We start from the raw sequence: 21,130 nt of genomic DNA on the forward strand, positions 1-21,130 counted from the left end.
TCAGTTTTGTTTCCCTTTTTGTGGATCGGTATTACGTTTGCAATTTTCCAGTCTGTCGGTACCACCCCTGTGTCAAGAGACTGCTGCATGATCTTGGTTAGCGGTTTGTAAATAACTTCTTTCATTTCTTTGAGTACTACTGGGAGGATCTCATCTGTTCCAGGGGATTTGTTTATTTTAAGAGCTCCTAGTCCCTTTAACACTTCTGCCTCAGTTATGCTAAAGTTACTTAAAACTGTATAGGAACTGGATGACATGTGGGGCATGTTGTCAGTATCTTAATGTGCACTTACTGCTATATGAACACTAACACCTATATCTGATAATGTGCACTTACTGCTATATGAACACTAACACCTATATCTTGTCTGCTTAACATATGGCTAATGTTTAAACTTCCTCTTTAGACTCTGTAAATTATGAATACCCCTTTAATTAACCTTTTTTTCAAGCAGGAAGATCCCAGTGAAATTAAAGTATAGTTCTTCAGAGATACCTGGTCCTTACCTTGAAACAATAAGCCATTCCTATGTAGGATTTATTAATGAGGTATCTCTTACACCCGCTAGAGGGCTAGGGTCACTCTGTGTTCCATGAGATCTAAACCAAGAGCTTGAGTAAAGCACCCACAGGGAACCCCATTAGTCATTAGTAAGCTAGTCATTAACAGTTGATAAACAAGTCCCCTTTCAAATGAAAAATAATGTTTTTTCTTGGATTTAGGATTGCATGTTTAAGTCGTGGCTGCACTGCTCTATTCCCTTGTTCAATTCCTGCCTTGGCACTCAGGAGTCAGACTAATGACAGTGGCTTCATTTCCATAATTTTTTTCCAAATTTTTTAGTTACAAGTGCAGCTGCTCAGCTTGAATTTCTAATGATAGAGCCTGTGGCTCCTAGCGTCAAGCAAAGCTGCGCTGATCTGATCTGCACTTCTACAGTAAACAAGTCCAGAGACACTCAGGGACACCCCTTTAGCAAATTCAAAATTGCAATTGAAAAGCTTTTAATACCACAATCGTGAATTATGAAGCGGAGTTCATCTGCACCAAGCTTCATAGAGCAGCTCATAAATGCGAAGAATAATTAGGTCAGAATGAAATGGGAATGATGAGAAGCACAACTAGGTCAGAATGAAATGGGAATGATGAGAAGAACAATTAGGTTTAGCTTTGCCAACCACTCTGATACAATCACTCTGACAGGTGTAGTGTGCCACTTTATGTTGAAGTGACCCATTGTGTGCCATTGCTTTCTTAGAACAATATGTGCAAATGAAAGTGAATAACCCGCTATGCAGTGACTGTGCTGTGAATTAGGTCAAACAGCTTATATAGACAGGTTACTGGGTTTGTTTTGATTGCTAAGCAGAAGCCTAATTATGCCCCCTAGTGTTAAATGTGTTCAACTTCATAAAACAATAGTATTAAAACACACAATTAATACAGAGAACATGAACCTATGTTGCATGTAAAGCTTCAAAAACAAACCCTAGGATTACATTTTAACCATGGCACTGCTGAAATTAGAAATGACTAAATAACAAAACAATTGGTGCTTTTTCAAATGTTGCATTGCCATAGCTAAGATGTATGCACATAAAACAGGCTGAGGACAGTAGGAATTATCTGACCTTCATGCTTCATACTCCAGACTGCCCCCCACCCCCTCAGTGCTGTGCATGTGTTTCAGCCCTTTCACATCACGTATTAAGTTCAGATTACCATGTCTAATGGGTTTGTACATGTCACTACACTACACAACGCATAGACAGCTGGAGTAACAATAATAATACAATGGTTTGTGACAGCAAGAATGCTCTTGCAACTAGCCCATTCCAATCAGGCAAGGATTCTTTTTTTATATATAGAATGTGCAGTGATTATTTCCAGGGACATGTTGCCGAAGGCTCCCAGTGCAGCTTTGTACATGCGGTCTTGATCTTGGTAAGCTATGGCGTTGGTTCACTGGAGCAGTTCGTTTTCTGAGGACCCAACGTACCAGTGTTTAAAATGTTTCTCAATGTGTTTCTGATCCAGAGTGACTGGGGCTGTCTGCAGCACTTCAATAGTACCAGTGTTTAAAATGATTCTCAATGTGTTTCTGATCCAGAGTGACTGGGGCACTTCTATGACTGTATCATAAATCCTCAGCTCTTCAGTTCTTGTATTTTTTAAACAAGGCATACAGAACACTCAGAGTTGCTTTCACATCCTGGGAAACGATATCTATTGAAAAGAAGAAAAGCAGTTCAGTCAGGAAATGCATGTGATAGATTATTTATTAAAAGCAGACTAGACAACACAACTACAATATACAGATTTTACACTTTCGAGGCACCCCTGCACATAAATGAGCTTGCAGAGAAGTGGAGAGGCTGTCTGTAATGAAGCCAGGGGCAGGGGGCAGGATAGCTGCCCTCCCCGTTACACGAAGCCAAAAAGCAGGTGGAGGCTGGGGAGGAGGAGGAGAACTCTGGTGCACAGCAAGGACGTAAAGGACTGAGGCAATATTTAAATCCTTTCAGTACCGATCATTGGACATATTGTTTGTCGAGGAACAAATAAGAAACTATCAATTGAAGATTTTGTCTGATATTGGAAGCACCTAAAATATGCTTGATATTTACGAGATTTGAGTTCCCTGCCATCGTCATTGCTTTGAGGAATCATTACCATATTCATCACTTAAAGAAGGGACTGTTCTTTTGCATATTTTAATACAGCACATTTCTATTTTACGTAAAAGATTGCAGGGCAAGACGTAGAACTGTAATTAAACCGCTAACTTTTTATATACAGTATATGATGGCGAGGCTTATTTTTTTCCGATCAATAAATCTAGTTAATTAGCTTTTCACCATGTCCTGCAGGGCTACTAATGCATACATAGTTTACTGTCAGGGATGTGAAAGTCAGTTCTGCTATCTATCTATCTATCCATCCATCTATATCTATATCTATATCTATATCTATATCTAGACACACACACACACACACACAGTACTGTGCAGAAGTTTTGGGCAGGTGTGAAAAAATGCTGTAAAGTAAGAATGCTTTCAAAAATAGACATGTTAATAGATTATATTTATCAATTAACTAAATGCAAAGTAAGTGAACAGAAGAAAAATCTACATCAAATTCATATTTGGTGTGACCACCCTTTGCCTTCAAAACAGCATCAATTCTTCTAGGTACACTTGCACAAAGTCAGGGATTTTGTAGGCATATAGTCAGGTGTATGATTAAACAATTATACCAAACAGGTGTTAATGATCATCAATTCAATATATAGGTTGAAACACAATCATTAACTGAAACAGAAACAGCTGTGTAGGAGGAATAAAACTGGGTGAGGAACAGCCAAACTCAGCTAACAAAGTGAGGTTGCTGAAGGCAGTTTACTGTCAAAAGTCATACACCATGGCAACACTGAGCACAGCAACAAGACACAAGGTAGTTATACTGCATCAGCAAGATCTCTCCCAGGCAGAAATTTCAAGGCAGACAGGGGTTTCCAGATGTGCTGTCCAAGCTCTTTTGAAGAAGCACAAAGAAACGGGCAACGCTGAGGACCGTAGACGCAGTGGTCGGCCAAGGAAACTTACTGCAGCAGATGAAAAACACATCATGCTTACTTCCCTTCACAATCGGAAGATGTCCAGCAATGCCATCAGCTTGGAATTGGCAGAAAACAGTGGGATCCTGGTACACCCATCTACTGTCCGGAGAAGTCTGGTCAGAAGTGGCCTTCATGGAAGACTTGCGGCCAAAAAGCCATACCTCCAATGTGGAAACAAGCCCAAGCGACTCAACTATGCACGAACGCACAGGAAGTGGGGTGCAGAAAAATGGCAGCAGGTGCTCTGGACTGATGAGTCAAAATTTGAAATATTTGGCTGTAGCAGAAGGCAGTTTGTTCGCCGAAGGGCTGGAGAACGGTACACAAATGAGTTTCTGCAAGCAACACTGAAATATGGTGGAGGTTCCTTGCAAGTTTGGGGCTGCACTTCTGCAAATGGAGTTGGGGATTTGGTCAGAATTAATGGTCTCCTCAATGCTGAGAAGTACAGGCAGATACTTATCCATCATGCAATATCATCAGGGAGGCATCTGATTGGCTCCAAATTTATTCTGCAGCATGACAATGACCCCAAACATACAGCGAAAGTCATTAAGAACTATCTTCAGTGTAAAGAAGAACAAGGAGTCCTGGAAGTGATGGTATGGCCCCCACAGAGGCCTGATCTCAATATCATCGAGTCTGTTTGGGATTACATGAAGAGAGAGAAGCAACTGAGGCTGCCTAAATCCACAGAAGAACTGTGGTTAGTTCTCCAAGATGTTTGGGCCAACCTACCTGCCAAGTTCCTTCAAAAACTGTGTACAAGTGTACCTAGAAGAATTGATGCTGTTTTGAAGACAAAGGGTGGTCACACCAAATATTGATTTGATGTAGATTTTTATTCTGTTCACTCACTTTGCATTTTGTTAACTGATAAATATAAACTATTAACATGTCTATTTTTTAAAGCATTTTTTCTTTACAACATTTTTTCACACCTGCCTAAAACTTTTGCACAATACTGTATATAACGTACATAAATAATAATACAAAAATACATGAATAAAAACATCCAGATTGAACCATATGCTATACCTTCAGGTGACATGGGATGCTGCAGCAGCCCCTGATCCTTTAACAGCTCCAGCGCTAGAGACACATTCTGGAGCTGTGGAAATGAACCGTCCATGTGTTAAAACGTTCTGCTGACTCTTTAAACCACACACAGGGTAGCAACCGGGCACATTATTGGAGCCTGGGTCTCTACTGATATGGGAATGGGGTTGACACTGGAGCCTTGGTCTCTACTAATATGGGAATGGGGTAGACACTGGAGCCTTGGTCTCTACTAATATGGGAATGGGGTTGACACTGGAGCCTGGGTCTCTACTAATATGGGAATGGGGTTGACACTGGAGCCTGGGTCTCTACTAATATGGGAATGGGGTTGACACTGGAGCCTGGGTATCTACTAATATGGGAATGGGGTTGACACTGGAGCCTTGGTCTCTACTAATATGGGAATGGGGTTGACACTGGAGCTTGGGTATCTACTAATATGGGAATGGGATTGACACTGGAGCCTTGGTCTCTACTAATATGGGAATGGGGTAGACACTGGAGCCTGGGTCTCTACTAAAATGGGAATGGGGTAGACACTGGAGCCTGGGTTTCTACTAATATGGGAATGGGGTAGACACTGGAGCCTGGGTTTCTACTAATATGGGAATGGGGTAGACACTGGAGCCTGGGTATCTACTAATATGGGAATGGGGTAGACACTGGAGCTTGGGTATCTACTAATATGGGAAGGGGGTTGAAATTGGTTTTCCGTTGCAGTCAGCGCAAACTATTTTATGATTCCTTTACCATTTCTGCGGTGGTGGTTGGACGGAAACAGAACTTGTTGAGATGAACAAAATAGCCGTTCAGCTGCCCGATCAGTAAAATCAGAATCACACCATCAGAAAACTGGTGGAGAGGGGAAGAACAGATGTTAGTGGTGGATAGTAAAAAAAATTTTGAGTAGAAGTGTATAATATATATATATATATATATATATATATATATATATATATATATATATATATTACACACACACACACACACACACACACAGTTCTGGAAAAAATTAAGAGACCACTGCAAAATTATCAGTTTCTCTGGTTTTACTATTTATAGGTATGTGTTTGGGTAAAATGAACATTTTTGTTTTATTCTATAAACTACTGACAACATTTCTCCCAAATTCCAAATAAAAATATTGTCATTTAGAGCATTTATTTGCAGAAAATGACAACTGGTCAAAATAACAAAAAAGATTAAGTGTTGGCAGACCTCGAATAATGCAAAGAAAATAAGTTCAGATTCATTTTTAAACAACACAATACTAATGTTTTAACTTAGGAAGAGTTCAGAAATCAATATTTGGTGGAATAACCCTGATTTTCAATCACAGCTTTCATGCGTCTTGGCATGCTCTCCACCAGTCTTTCACATTGATGTTGGGTGACTTTATGCCACTCCTGGCGCAAAAATTCAAGCAGCTCGGCTTTGTTTGATGACTTGTGACCATCCATCTTCCTCTTGATCACATTCCAGAGGTTTTCAATGGGAGCAGAAGGAAGCGAGTTTTCTTCCAGGACAACCTTGTACTTGGCTTGATTCATGCATCCTTCACAAAGACAAATCTGCCCGATTCCAACCTTGCTGAAGCACCCCCAGATCATCACCGATCCTCCACCACATTTCACAGTGGGTGCGAGACACTGTGGCTTGTAGGCCTCTCCAGGTCTCTGTCTAACCATTAGACGACCAGGTGTTGGGCAAAGCTGAAAATTGGACTCATCTGGGGGTGCTTCAGCAAGGCTGGAATCGGGCAGATTTGTCTTTGTGAAGGACGCATGAATCAAGCCAAGTACAAGGTTGTCCTGGAAGAAAACTTGCTTCCTTCTGTTCTTCAACTCTGGGGATTGGTTTTTCCAGCAGGACAATGCTCCATGCCACACAGCCAGGTCAATCAAGGTGTGGATGGAGGACCACCAGATCAAGACCCTGTCACGGCCAGCCCAATCTCCAGACCTGAACCCCATTGAAAAGCTCTGGAATGTGATCAAGAGGAAGATGGATGGTCACAAGTCATCAAACAAAGCGAAGCTGCTTGAATTTTTGCGCCAGGAGTGGCATAAAGTCACCCAACATCAATGTGAAAGACTGGTGGAGAGCATGCCAAGACGCATGAAAGCTATGCTTGAAAATCAGGGTTATTCCACCAAATATTGATTTCTGAACTCTTCCTAAGTTAATACATTAGTATTGTGTTGTTTAAAAATGAATCTGAACTTATTTTCTTTGCATTATTCGAGGTCTGACAACACTGCATCTTTTTTGTTATTTTGACCAGTTGTCATTTTCTGCAAATAAATGCTCTAAATGACAATATTTTTATTTGGAATTTGGGAGAAATGTTGTCAGTAGTTTATAGAATAAAACAAAAATGTTCATTTTACCCAAACACTTACCTATAAATAGTAAAACCAGAGAAACTGATAATTTTGCAGTGGTCTCTTAATTTTTTCCAGAGCTGTGTATATATATATATATATATATATATATATATATATATATATATATATATATATACTACCTATCTATCTATACGTCCTTTCGGAACTGTACATGGTAGACATTGGGGCCCTGAACTTTACACTGATTCTAAGAACCATTGCAACCATGCCATAAACAACATCCAACTATTAAAAAGGGGAAGTCACTTTAAACAAAAATGTGATTTACTGGATTTCCCTTAGCTGGGAACAAGCCTTTCTCCTGGAACACTGGCTGGCTAGAGCATAGCGAGTATCACAGCTCCCCCTACAGCAGCACCACACTGCGCTGTCCATGCGAATAGTGTACTCTAAGCAGGAACCTTGGAGCATAATGGAGAGTGCACACCAACCTGGCTGTCCATGCTACTCACTGATAAACCCAGGTTGGACAGGTTCTTGTTCACAAAGTGCAAAATGGCCTTAAAAAAAAAAAAAAAAAAAAAAAAAAAAATTAACAAAAAGAAGAAAGGAGGAGTCAGACAAGTCAACCGATCAATCCTGCTGTCTGCTGTGAAAGTTTTGTGATTTAAACGAGGCATTACAAAGCACGCTGTGCCCTGCTCCAGTACCTGCTTCACTGCGCTCACTTTCTGTAGTCCCAGTTTCAGCAGCTCATCCATAGGATCTGATTGTAAGTAAATACAAAGAGAGTGTCACTGATGTGGAAGCGACAGCGAGTGGGAAAAGTACAGGCGTGGAAAAGTACAGAGCAGTTTAGAAGCAGAAAGGAGAAATTGCATCTTGAATTGCTTTAATCAGAAAACAGAGGACACTGGGGAAACACAGCAGCAGCTCAAAGTCAAACAGCCGCGTGCGTTTTTCTGATAACAAACAAGCTGAAACTCAGAGCAGCTGATTCAAATTCAGGGCCATTTTGAGACACGGGCGAGGGGAGGAGCCAACAACACAGCAGAACAACGCAGTTAAACGAGGCAGTCTTCCCAGCGACAGCGAGTGGAAGCGACAGTGAGTGGGAGAAGTACAGGCGTGGAAAAGTACAGAGCAGTTTAGAAGCAGGTTGAAAGCAGGTTGACGGCTGCAGAAGAAACTAAACTTAAAAAAAAACCCTCAACATGGTCTTCAAGCCAGTAATCTGTGACACCTGCTTGATGTGGGAAATCCGAGAAAACCCAGCGGAGCTAAACCAAGTGTGCGTAAAGTGCCGCACGATCCAGGATTTGCATAAACTAGTAAGTGTGCTAGAAATGGAGCTGGAAGAAGTGAGACAGCAACAGGATCTTGAAGAACTGGCACACCCACAATTCATGGAAGTCTGCATCACCCTTAACAGACTGAAAGCCACCAGGGAGATAGAAGGTCAGAACAGCTGGGTTCAGGTAGGCAGAAGCAGGGAAAAAAAGAAACTTCGTCAAACACAACCACCAGAAATCAAAACAACCAACAAATTTGAGTCACTTCAGAATTTTGATGAGCAGAACCAACAACAAGAGAATGAAAGGAACAACATCCAGGACCCCATTGACAGTGGTGACCAGACAGCAAAAAGAAGGGAGGTCATGATTGTTGGGGACTCCATATTGAGAAACACAGCAAGTTCAATTCGCAGTTTGGACCCCCTTACTACAACAGTGTGCTGCCTTCCGGGAGCCTCGGTCAAGCACATCACTGAGAACGTGGACAGGCTCCTAGAACGAACAGGAGACGACCCGGTAGTAGTCGTCCACATCGGTACAAACAACATTGGAAGAGACAGACCAAAATCCCTGCAAAACAAATTCAGAGAGCTAGGAAGGAAATTAAAAGAGAAAACCAAAACTGTGGTATTTTCTGGTATACTACCAGCACCTTGCAAAGGACCATATGGACAGCTGGAAATAATTAATCAAAACGCATGGCTGAAGACGTGGTGCACACGGGAAGGCTTCACCTATCTTGATCATTGGACCACATTCTACAACGAGGACTATCTGTATAGACGGGATGGACTGCATTTAAATAACAAGGGAACTAGTCTACTCTGAGAAAAGATCCTCGAGCAGGTTCAGAAGCATTTAAACTAGAAAGGAAGGGGGGAGAAATCAACAAAAAAAAAAAAAAAACAGAAAGGAGACCACATCAAAACAAGAACAACAACTCAGGTAAGACAACCATTAAATATATTTATCTAAATGCTAGAAGTATCAGAAACAAAATTCTAGAACTTGAAGCTACTGCACTAACAGGTAACTATGATGTGATAGGTGTTACAGAAACGTGGTTGTCTGAGAGTGATGGGGACGAATATAATATTTGTGGGTATACACTGTATAGGAAAGACAGGCAGGACAGAAGAGGTGGAGGGGTAGCGCTATACATAAGAAACAGTCTTGAAGCCCAGGTGTTAAACCTGGACAAAGAAAATAAAACCGAATCAATATGGGTCAGAATAACGGACAAAAATTCAAAAGGGCATAATAATAGGAGCATGCTATAGACCGCCAGATTCAGACGGTGAGCACAATAATCTGTTATACAATGACATTAGAAATGCGTGTAGCAAAGGAGAAGCCATACTAATGAGGGATTTCAACTTCCCCCAAATAAAATGGGAAAACCCGGTGGGTAGCACGAAGGATGAAATAGAAATGGTGGAAATGACAAATGACTGCTTCCTAACACAATTTGTCAAGGCACCGACTAGAGGGGAGGCATGCCTTGATTTAGTCTTTTCAAATAACGAAGACAGAATAACTAAAACAGAGGTCAGAGAACCACTGGCAAACTCAGACCACAACATGGTCTCATTTGAAGTGTTTTTTAAAACCCCAAAAGTAATGACTAAAGCTAAGGTTTACAATTTTAGAAAAGCAAACTATGAAGGTATGAAACAGAGACTAACAGAAGTAGATTGGAGTAAAATAGAGAAAACACCCACAGAAGAAGGATGGTTGTTCTTCAAAAATGTAGTACTAGAGGCGCAAAACAATTATATCCCTAAAGTAGACAAATCTAAATGTAAAACTAAATTGCCAAAATGGTTTAATAGATCAATTAAAAAAAATATTCAGCGAAAAAAGGCACTTTACAGAGCATTAAAAAAGGACCAAAAAGAAAGTACGCAGAAAGAGGGCACAGAGCTGCAAACGCAAGTCAAAAAGGAAGTTAGAAAGGCCAAGAGAGAAATAGAAATGAACATTGCTAAGGGAGCTAAAACCAATTCCAAAATGTTTTTCCAATATTACAACAGCAAGCGAACATTCAAAGAGGACATTAAATGTTTAAGAGATACAAATGGCAAAATCGTAGATGAAGAAAAAAAATAGCAAATATATTAAATGATTACTTTCACAAGTTTTTACAAAGGAAGATACTGACAACATGCTCCACATGTCATCCAGTTCCTATCCAGTTTTAAATAACTTTAGCATAACTGAGGCAGAAGTGTTAAAGGGACTAGGAGCTTTTAAAATAAACAAATTCCCTGGGCCGGATGAGATCCTCCCAGTAGTACTCAAAGAAATGAAAGAAGTTATTTACAAACCGCTAACCAAGATCATGCAGCAGTCTCTTGACACAGGGGTGGTACCGACAGACTGGAAAATTGCAAACGTAATACCGATCCACAAAAAGGGAAACAAAACTGAACCAGGTAACTACAGACCAGTAAGCCTGACTTCTATTATATGCAAACTTATGGAAACTATAATAAGAGCCAAAATGGAAAATTACCTATATGGTAACAGGGTCCTGGGAGACAGTCAACATGGTTTTAGGAAAGGGAGATCGTGTCTAACTAACTTGCTTGATTTTTTTGAGGATGCAACATCGATAATGGATAATTGCAAAGCATATGACATGGTTTATTTAGATTTCCAGAAAGCTTTTGACAAAGTCCTGCACAAAAGATTAATTCTCAAACTGAACGCAGTTGGGATTCAAGGAAACGCATGTACATGGATTAGGGAGTGGTTAACATGTAGAAAACAGAAAGTACTGATTAGAGGAAAAACCTCAGAATGGAGTGTGGTAACCAGCGGTGTACCACAGGGATCAGTATTAGGTCCTCTGCTATTCCTAATCTACATTAATGATTTAGATTCTGGTATAGTAAGCAAACTTGTTAAATTTGCAGACGACACAAAAGTAGGAGGAGTGGCAAACACTGTTGCAGCAGCAAAGGTCATTCAAAATGATCTAGACAAGATTCAGAACTGGGCAGACACATGGCAAATGACATATAATAGAGAAAAGTGTAAGGTACTGCACGCAGGAAATAAAAATGTACATTATAAATATCATATGGGAGATACTGAAATTGGAGAAGGAATCTATGAAAAAGACCTAGGAGTTTTTGTTGACTCAGAAATGTCTTCATCTAGACAATGTGGGGAAGCTATAAAAAAGGCTAACAAGATGCTCGGATACATTGTGAAAAGTGTTGAATTTAAATCAAGGGAAGTAATGTTAAAACTGTACAATGCACTAGTAAGACCTCATCTTGAATATTGTGTGCAGTTCTGGTCACCTCGCTATAAAAAAGATATTGCTGCTCTAGAAAGAGTGCAAAGAAGAGTGACCAGAATTATTCCGGGCTTAAAAGGCATGTCATATGCAGACAGGCTAAAAGAATTGAATCTGTTCAGTCTTGAACAAAGAAGACTACGTGGCGATCTAATTCAAGCATTCAAAATTCTAAAAGGTATTGACAGTGTCGACCCAAGGGACTTTTTCAGCCTGAAAAAAGAAACAAGGACCAGGGGTCACAAATAGAGTTTAGACAAAGGGGCATTCAGAACAGAAAATAGGAGACACTTTTTTACACAGAGAATTGTGAGGGTCTGGAATCAACTCCCCAGTAATGTTGTTGAAGCTGACACCCTGGGATCCTTCAAGAAGCTGCTTGATCAGATTTTGGGATCAATAAGCTACTAACAACCAAACGAGCAAGATGGGCCGAATGGCCTCCACTCGTTTGTAAACTTTGTTATGTTCTTATGTTCTTATGATATAGATCAACCCAGAAAACACAATCCCAGTCAGGCTGGAGTCTCTGTTCCGCTGAAGACAGGTGAGATCTACATTGGCTGCAGCTGGCTACACAAGGTTACAAATATGTTTGCATGCCATGCTTTTAGATAGTGCTGCACTTCCTTGGTCATTACCCCTTGATGATGAAGTTGTGCCCAACCTGATTTTTTTTGTTTTTTTACCTGCATACTTTTGCATTGCAAACTGCTTGTAATCTGCACAGAGCACATATTTAATAATAATGAACTGCAAAACATAGCAAAGTGTAATAAAGCACAGTGAAAGCATGGTAAACCATACTGTGGTAGGCATTGTAAAGAATAGTGAGGTATGTTGCACTACATGAATAAACATGGAAAACCAGGGTAAGCTATGGCAAATACACAGCATAACTGTGGGAGAGGCACAACATTACAGTGGAGAACTTTTATAAGGGCAGTTTTGTGTTTTTTAACCTGGAACTGTGTCTTAAAGACAATCAAAAGGAAACTCACTTATGGGACAGCTCTCCATGTGTGTTCCCATGACTGGATTTTAAATGGTAAATGTGTTTAAAATGTAAACGAACTACTCTTGTCCTCTTCTGCAACAACACTGAGAAAAACAGAAAACAATATATTAGATCAAGCTGAAAAACAGACAATATGCACACAGCAGCGCCCTGGTATTCACTGCATAGACTGTACCCCAGCAGCACTGTACTTGAACAGTACCAGCACATTTCAAAATGGTTACTTACTGTCACCTACCTTTGGTCTGTAATGTATTCAATAATTTTTTCTGACTTGATTCCATTTTTGCTAACCTGTTGAGAATAATATAAAAGTTAAACTTGGCACCTTTTCGTTGTGAGTGTCATCCTTTTCAATGGATCTTAAGGCTATTCAGAGACATTTTTTAAACACAACAACAAACTATACTGAGGTCTGTAATAATCTGAGGGTTATCACTGTGCCAACTGCTATTTCCAATGGAGGTATTGTCAATGCCCATGACAAACAAACTGAAATCCTATTAGCATATATTAAAGTGAACAGTATTCTTGTCCATGCAGAAAGTTAGTTCATATTTCATATTACCTCAAGTCTATGCGTCAGCATGTAGTTGCAGACCAACACAATATTCAGAGAAACAAGTGAAGATACTTGTACAAAATGACCCAAGTTAATGTGCACAGTGATCCTGTTGTTTGCAGTTTGCCTTTTATAATGCAGCTGCCACACTGCCAGTCTATCTGTGTGCTTTGCGTGGTTTACAACGCTGTGCTTGCCACTGTATAAAGCCAAGCACTTTTATAAGGAGGGATTCAACTTCACGTGATCCGCAGTTAAAGGTAAAGCAGACATGAAAGAAGGCAGGAAACTTTAAACTTGTAATTCCTAGAGAATAAAAAAGCATTGCTTTAGTCAAACACAGCCGCAGCACCAGCAGCAGCAGCAGCTTGGCTCTCAGGGCATGTTTTGTACTGGTTTGGGGTCTGGAATCAGCACAGGACACAATCCAAGTGAAACACATCTCAGAGCTATTTACTCCAAAATATAGCACTATTCAGAAAGTAAAAACGTCCCCGACAATCTTATCAAACAAGAAATAAACCAATCAGGCATTTCATTTAGCAGCCTGCAAGTAGTCTGATGTTGTTTCTTATTGGTTTTTAATTGAAAATGGTGCCGTTTGCCTTCAAACAGAAATAACACTGATGCTGACCTGGAGTAAATGTCTTTCTAGTGCATTGTGTCCATTATAGCTGTTACTGTGGCAGCAATGTATCTGGGTATGTAGAATAACTTTAACAGCATGATAAACTGTCTTAAACAGCTATTGCATATAGTAAGTGGCTTACACAACCCAGTCTGCACAAGACCCTGCAAACAAAATGTTACATTACAATACCAAATAGCCTTCTTTGTACTGTATGTTTCTACATGTCATTCTGAGGCTTAAGAGACTAGATACTAGATTCTCAAAGCTATCTACTCAATTGTAATTTGTGTTATTTTTTGTCAAACCACTTCAGGGTACTCACCCTACATTAAATATCTGCAGTGCTTATCTGTGGTTTGGGACCTCGATTGGGTGTGTTTCGTTGTGATGTTTTGGTGTAAATAGCTCTGAGAATCTAGCCCTGTGTGACTGAGAAGGAACACTGTTACCTCCAGGAGAAGCACTTCCACAGACACATTGGCTGGCAGCTCCAGGCCAGGTTTGAAATGCTTTGCCATGGCAACCAAGAGATGCAAGGTCGCCAGCAAATCCCTGCTATGGATTTCTGGTATGGAAGAAAGCAAATACATTGTCACGCACACAGAGGCAGAATGGTATACACAAATGATCTGCAGTGTCGGCTCTCAGTCCTACAGCACCCTGTCTGATCAAGCCTGTGTTACATTGTCATGTACACAGAGACAGAGGGGTATACACAAATGATCTGCAGTGTCGGCTCTCAGTCCTACAGCACCCTGTCTGATCAAGCCTGTGTTACATTGTCATGCACACTTGGTTTTTTATGTTTCTCTAAAAATAGATTCCTCAGTGTGCAGGATCTAAGTCACAAAGCTAATCATTCTTTAGCAGCACCATTGTTTTCTGAAAAGTGAAAAACTCATAGAAATTGCCAAACATGAAATAAACACCAACATTTAATTCAAGACATTCTGAATGATTGAACTCTTATTAGTCTACAGTAAGTCTCAACTGTTTTGCTGCTAGTTTTGTAATGTTAGTTTTTATTTCCACAATAAAATGGAACAACTTTGAAGTAATAAAGTCCTCTCCAAGGATGGAAATGAGACTCCCATTGCATAGCAGTTTGACTCCTGATTCATGGTTTCATTATGAGTTTAACAAGACACTCCTGAGCTTGTTATCTATACAATGTGGCTAATCAAGCGCTTAGTGAAAGCTGGAATGGGTGAAACTGCACTGCAGTAGGAGTCCTATTTCCACACCTGCCTCTCAGTGTGCCACGTCTAGACAGACTCATTGTGTTCTACTGACAGTGCCTCTCAGTGTGCCATGTCTAGACAGACTCATTGTGTTTTACTCACAGTGCCTCTCAGTGTGCCATGTCTAGACAGACTCATTGTGTTCTACTCACAGTGCCTCTCAGTGTGCCATGTCTAGACTCATTGTGTTCCACTCACAGTGTCTCTCAGTGTGCCATGTCTATACAGACTCATTGTGTTCTACTCACAGTGCCTCTCAGTGTGCCATGTCTAGACAGACTCATTGTGTTCTACTCACAGTGCCTCTCAGTGTGCCATGTCTAGACAGACTCATTGTGTTCTACTCACAGTGCCTCTCAGTGTGCCATGTCTAGACAGACTCATTGTGTTCTACTCACAGTGCCTCTCAGTGTGCCATGTCTAGACAGACTCATTGTGTTCTACTCACTGTGCCTCTCAGTGTGCCATGTCTATACAGACTCATTGTGTTCTACTCAGGCTCCACACTCCACTTCTGCAGGGCCTCCTCTGGCAGCCTTAGCTTCTGCTTCAGGGCGTCCATTACAACACGGAGCTTACGTTTCTGAGCAGCGGCAGTCAGGGCAATTTCTTCTACGTCCAATTGAACATCCCCTAACCTGGCTGGCAAAAAGAAAAGAAAAAAAAACAAACAACCTTGACATGCAGGCCTGCTGTGAATTAGTCGAGAACTTACTGAACTTTTAATGGTGTCAAAAGCAGGTACATCTGTTTGGTTTGTTTGTGCTGAAGGGGTGAGGTACACAAGAGTGGAAGAACATAAGGAAATGAGAGCAGACCCTTCAGCCCATTACAGCGAAATGAAAGAATATGAAAGTGTCCACACAATCTCTACATGCAGTACTACAGTATTCTCCATGAACTGAGGCAAGTCAATGTCCCTTTGCAAACCAAGTGAATGACAAAGCAAAGTGCAGTGACAACAGTGAGCAGACTGGCAGCCAGCACTATACCACACACTGTACTGTGCAGCCAGAGAGACAGTGAATATCTGCATTCAGCAATGCCACTCAGAGCAGGTAGAGAAGGAGTTAGGGCTCCAGGTTTGCATTGCAATGTAAAAGTAACCATGCCTACCGAGGAGGTGATGCAGTACGAGCCAATCAAAGATCCTCCTCCAGGCTCTTCACCACAATGTGCTCCTGGTGCAGGGATCCACTGATCCAGTCAATCAGAAACTGCAAACACACACAAACACATACAGAGACATGGGCAAGGAGACCAGCCAGGTGCTGGGGGGGGGGGAGCATCGGGCAGCCTATCTAACTGCACCGTACTTGACCTTTACACTGTATAGCAGTTTTCTTTAAGGACAAGAAAGCCATCATTTGCAAGCTTGGGCTTTTTCCTAATATTTTGTCAGCTCAGTGCAAGATCCTTCTTTCATCTGAAGCTATAATACACTCAATGCTGGTGTTTGTAGTAATGCTAAAATACACTTAATAAAATTTGGAGGCAAACGTTTCTACGAGACATCTCTCTCTTCATTCTGTCACACTGAAACGTTCCTACGAGACGTCTTTCTCAATGTCCTGTCACACAAACGCTGTGTCACAGAACTGTGTCATTGAAGAAATTGAGAAAGACTTATCTTATAAGTTTATTTATAATTACTACTACTACAAGCCCCTAGTTCCCTCTCTGCCACATCCCTCTCTGATGAACAATTTCTCGTCATACTGCACTCAATACAGGGTATCCATTCCTCACTATAGACCCATACCGTGTGGACAGCAACATGAATAGGGTCACCGATTCAATCTAAAGTGCACATGTTGCATTTGGCTGGTTACAAAACACTTGAGTTTCACAAATAACCATCAGCTGCAGTGACAGTCATTTTGTTAAAAGACCACACTGAACTCTTGTAATTGGATTTTTACAGGATTTCCCCGTTTTGCTGTCTCTCAACTCTATTCTACAATAGTCTTCAGGCCCCCATGCTTTCCTCATGTTTAAGTGCGCTCCCATTACAGAAGCGTGTCCTCCTGCAGCCTGATCAAACAGTAAATGCAATAAACAAATTTTGCCTAAATACCCACCCTGCAGTGGCACATGGCTTTACCCTTCACCAGAGAGATTCTAAGAGAATTGCAAGTTTCTATACACAGAATTTGAGGACAGTGATTTTTGTTTATTGATGGATATGCAGTACGATACAGACTAATCATACAGCCTCAAATCCGTCTGGCAGGGTGGATGAGGCAATAGACCCCACCCTCCCCTGTGATTTAGCCAATCGGAAACTGAAAGAAACAAAAGGGGGTGGGGACTGGGGGAGGTGGAGGGATGTTAATCGACTGATTGATTAGTAGATGATGTAATGCGCAGGGGGCAGTCCTTCCCCCTGAACAAAAGTTATTATCTTTTATTTGAAGAACCGAGAAATGCCATGTGAACTGAAAACTTACCCAAAAAACCTTCAACATCTTCTGAACGGATGGTTTCTAAGGAAGCCTGGGCAAAGATTTCAGAATATTCTTTCTTTCTGAAACTACAAAGCGTAATGGGTTATTTATAGTCATGTCATTGTGAATTACATGACTGTGTCCCAACACCTTCTTTTTGACAACTAAATATAACCTTCTGAAAAGAAGTGTTTGACAGTTAAGTTTTTCCATCACTTCCCTTGTTCATTTTCTAGTAATTATTTATTTTTTTTTTTTTTTTTAAATCTGAGATCTTTGTCTGTGGAAACAAGACTAAGGTCAAGCGTGTTTCATGCTTAGCAGAAGGTCTATGCACGTGTTTTACCTGATACCATGTAACTTGTATACATATAAAATGAATAAACACACCACAACTTTACCTGGAACAGTCATTTCATCCTGGGGCTCTGGTGACATTGGCAGACTACCGGAACCCATCAATGAACTTACAGCCTTATCACACACAGAATTGACAGACTGAGCCACACGGCCCCTTCCACTATGCAGCCGGATTGATCCACACCGCCCCTTCCGCTGTGCAGCCGGATTGATCCACACCGCCCCTTCCGCTGTGCAGCCGGATTGATCCACACCGCCCCTTCCGCTGTGCAGCCGGATTGATCCACACCGCCCCTTCCGCTGTGCAGCCGGATTGATCCACACCGCCCCTTCCACTATGCAGCCGGATTGATCCACACCGCCCCTTCCGCTGTGCAGCCGGATTGATCCACACCGCCCCTTCCGCTGTGCAGCCGGATTGATCCACACCGCCCCTTCCGCTGTGCAGCCGGATTGATCCACACCGCCCCTTCCGCTGTGCAGCCGGATTGATCCACACCGCCCCTTCCGCTGTGCAGCCGGATTGATCCACACCGCCCCTTCCGCTGTGCAGCCGGATTGATCCACACCGCCCCTTCCGCTGTGCAGCCGGATTGATCCACACCGCCCCTTCCGCTGTGCAGCCGGATTGATCCACACCGCCCCTTCCGCTGTGCAGCCGGATTGATCCACACCGCCCCTTCCGCTGTGCAGCCGGATTGATCCACACCGCCCCTTCCGCTGTGCAGCCGGATTGATCCACACCGCCCCTTCCGCTGTGCAGCCGGATTGATCCACACCGCCCCTTCCGCTGTGCAGCCGGATTGATCCACACCGCCCCTTCCGCTGTGCAGCCGGATTGATCCACACCGCCCCTTCCGCTGTGCAGCCGGATTGATCCACACCGCCCCTTCCGCTGTGCAGCCGGATTGATCCACACCGCCCCTTCCGCTGTGCAGCCGGATTGATCCACACCGCCCCTTCCGCTGTGCAGCCGGATTGATCCACACCGCCCCTTCCGCTGTGCAGCCGGATTGATCCACACCGCCCCTACCGCTGTGCAGCCGGATTGATCCACACCGCCCCTTCCGCTGTGCAGCCGGCTTGATCCACACCGCCCCTTCCGCTGTGCAGCTGGATTTTACAAATAATGTTTCAGATAAACTTTTAATACATCTAATGTCTTGATAAGAGTATTCCATTTTCTCATCAATAAGGTTTGCAAAAAATTATAAAAAGCTGGCTTTAGTTAACAACACCAGAACATAAAATTAACAAAACAAGAGGTCATTCAGCCCATCTAAGCTCATCTTGATCCTAGTAGCTGATTGATCTCAGAACGTTATGAAGTTGGGTCTTAAAGAATCCAGATGATTCTGCCTCAACAACGTGACTAGGTAACCCATTCCACACATCGCATGTATCGCATCCAGAGTTCAACCTTTCAAAAGCAACAATAAACAAGACCCAGGCGGACAACACCTAAGCAAATGCAACAACGTTCTTCTTGTGAACTGCAGACATATCGCTCCTGCATTGTGTTAAAATAAGCCAAGATGCACAGCATTACACAAATAAAGAGACTTACCCTTTTAAAAGACAGCACTAGCATACAGAGAAAAGAGAACTTTGTTTTTGTATTCCTTCCTTCTAACAGTTAAATGTGATGTCAGAAAAGAAGGAAACTAAGTCATAGAAAAAAACTGAAAAAAAAAAACCCACAACAAAACAGTTAATTATTTCAGTTTGCTGGCAACTTTGAGAGTCATGGAAGCCAGGCAAGACAAACTCTCATGCTCTGAATGGATGAGCTTAGTTATATACATACATATATATACAAAACCGTGCAGAAAACAGACTTCCTCTTGCGGCTTTACATGGAAGCTGTGCATGTCAGTGACTTGTCACTGAAAGGGAACTATACCACCATGTTGAAAAGACAAGAAGGGGAGGAGACAGAACAACCAATATGAGAAATAACATAGCCAGTCGATCTAGTGATGAGTTTATACACACACACACACACACACACACACACGCTGCATGTGTCCAGCTAGGACGACTTTGTAAAGTCAGAATGCATTGCTTTACAACCTTAGACACCTCTGTAACAAAAAGAGAGAAAGAGACCTGAAGCAATGCTCAGCTGATTCATCAGGAAAACCACAAGCATGTCTACATAGAGGAACACTCAGCAAACACTGAAACAGCAGCTTCCTGTGCGCAATGGGGGATCGTGCACTTGGAACATGAACTGGGTTTCAGGAAGGCTGTGGCACTCTTGTGACTGCTTTTCACAGAAAAAGGTAAGTGAACCAATAATTCAAGGAAACAAATGCATTCTGTGCAGACAAGATATTCCTTCACTGCCAAATCTTGTGTGTCTACACTCACTAGATATTTTCTTTCTTTTACAAGCAATATCTTAATATAAAGAGTAGCAAGACAACCAGAAGGCCTGCTGGTCTAACCTCTAGCATAAGGCTGATCTATCTCATTTCTAATGTCTACATTTGTTTGTGTAGTTCCTGATTGACTATTCAAGAATTAGAATGTCTCGCATCCGTCAGTCTGGGAATATACAGTACAGGTTGGTTAAACTTGGCTCAAGCGAATGGCCAGTATTTTGTTGAACAAAAGTCACTGTCTTGCGGCTTGTGGGTAACCCTAGTGCTGATGCTAGACTCGTATCACCTAGAGAAAGAACAGCACCCGCCTATCCAGGCTTCCGACAACACGTTTGCACACAGCTGTCTGTACAGAGCGGATTTCACTGGCATCAACACTTTAATCTGTTGCAAGGCACCTTGCTGCTGTGTATTTCGCAGAGTGTCTACACTAACAAGCACAGTTCATGCAAGGACATGCTGTAGGGCAGCGTGGGCTGGAATACCAAGCTGTAGTATCAACAGCTCTACTAACATCAGTAACTCATTGTCACAAAGACGGACGGAGTGGGCGACGTCAGACCAGAAACAGGAAATAAACGCAGAGAGAGGTGGAGTTTGGTGGAGCTGAGCGAATGGTCTCGCTCAGCTTTTAATAATTTATACAAACAGAAAATAAAAGGTTGCAAAGACAAACAAAAACACAGGACACGGCACTGGTAGCCAAAATAAACAGACAAACAAAATGGACTAACACTAAACAAAACACGGTGAGCTTCTATTTTACTTAATACTATTACAATTACCTCCGTCTCCAATCCCGTTCTCCACTCACCGAACACCCAACCCCGAGTGAGTGAAAACATGCTGCTT

The 21,130-nt window shown here is 41.9% G+C and overlaps 1 protein-coding gene across 1 annotated transcript; it reads right to left on the reverse strand.

Annotated features, from left to right (window-relative positions):
- Nucleotides 1–217: 217 nt before the first annotated feature.
- LOC121319156 (gamma-parvin-like) lies at nt 218–17,621 on the reverse strand. Its single transcript, XM_041256335.1, is given in 13 exon segments — nt 218–2,227; nt 4,659–4,731; nt 5,433–5,534; nt 7,522–7,590; nt 7,741–7,796; nt 12,708–12,733; nt 12,889–12,944; nt 14,293–14,408; nt 14,503–14,507; nt 15,579–15,726; nt 16,201–16,232; nt 16,234–16,301; nt 17,535–17,621. Coding segments are annotated over 13 exon segments (840 nt in total). The 5' UTR covers nt 17,553–17,621; the 3' UTR covers nt 218–2,156.
- Nucleotides 17,622–21,130: the final 3,509 nt, after the last annotated feature.

The sequence above is a fragment of the Polyodon spathula genome, chromosome 8 (genome assembly GCF_017654505.1).
Source record: "Polyodon spathula isolate WHYD16114869_AA chromosome 8, ASM1765450v1, whole genome shotgun sequence".
Classification (NCBI taxonomy): Eukaryota; Metazoa; Chordata; class Actinopteri; order Acipenseriformes; family Polyodontidae; genus Polyodon; species Polyodon spathula.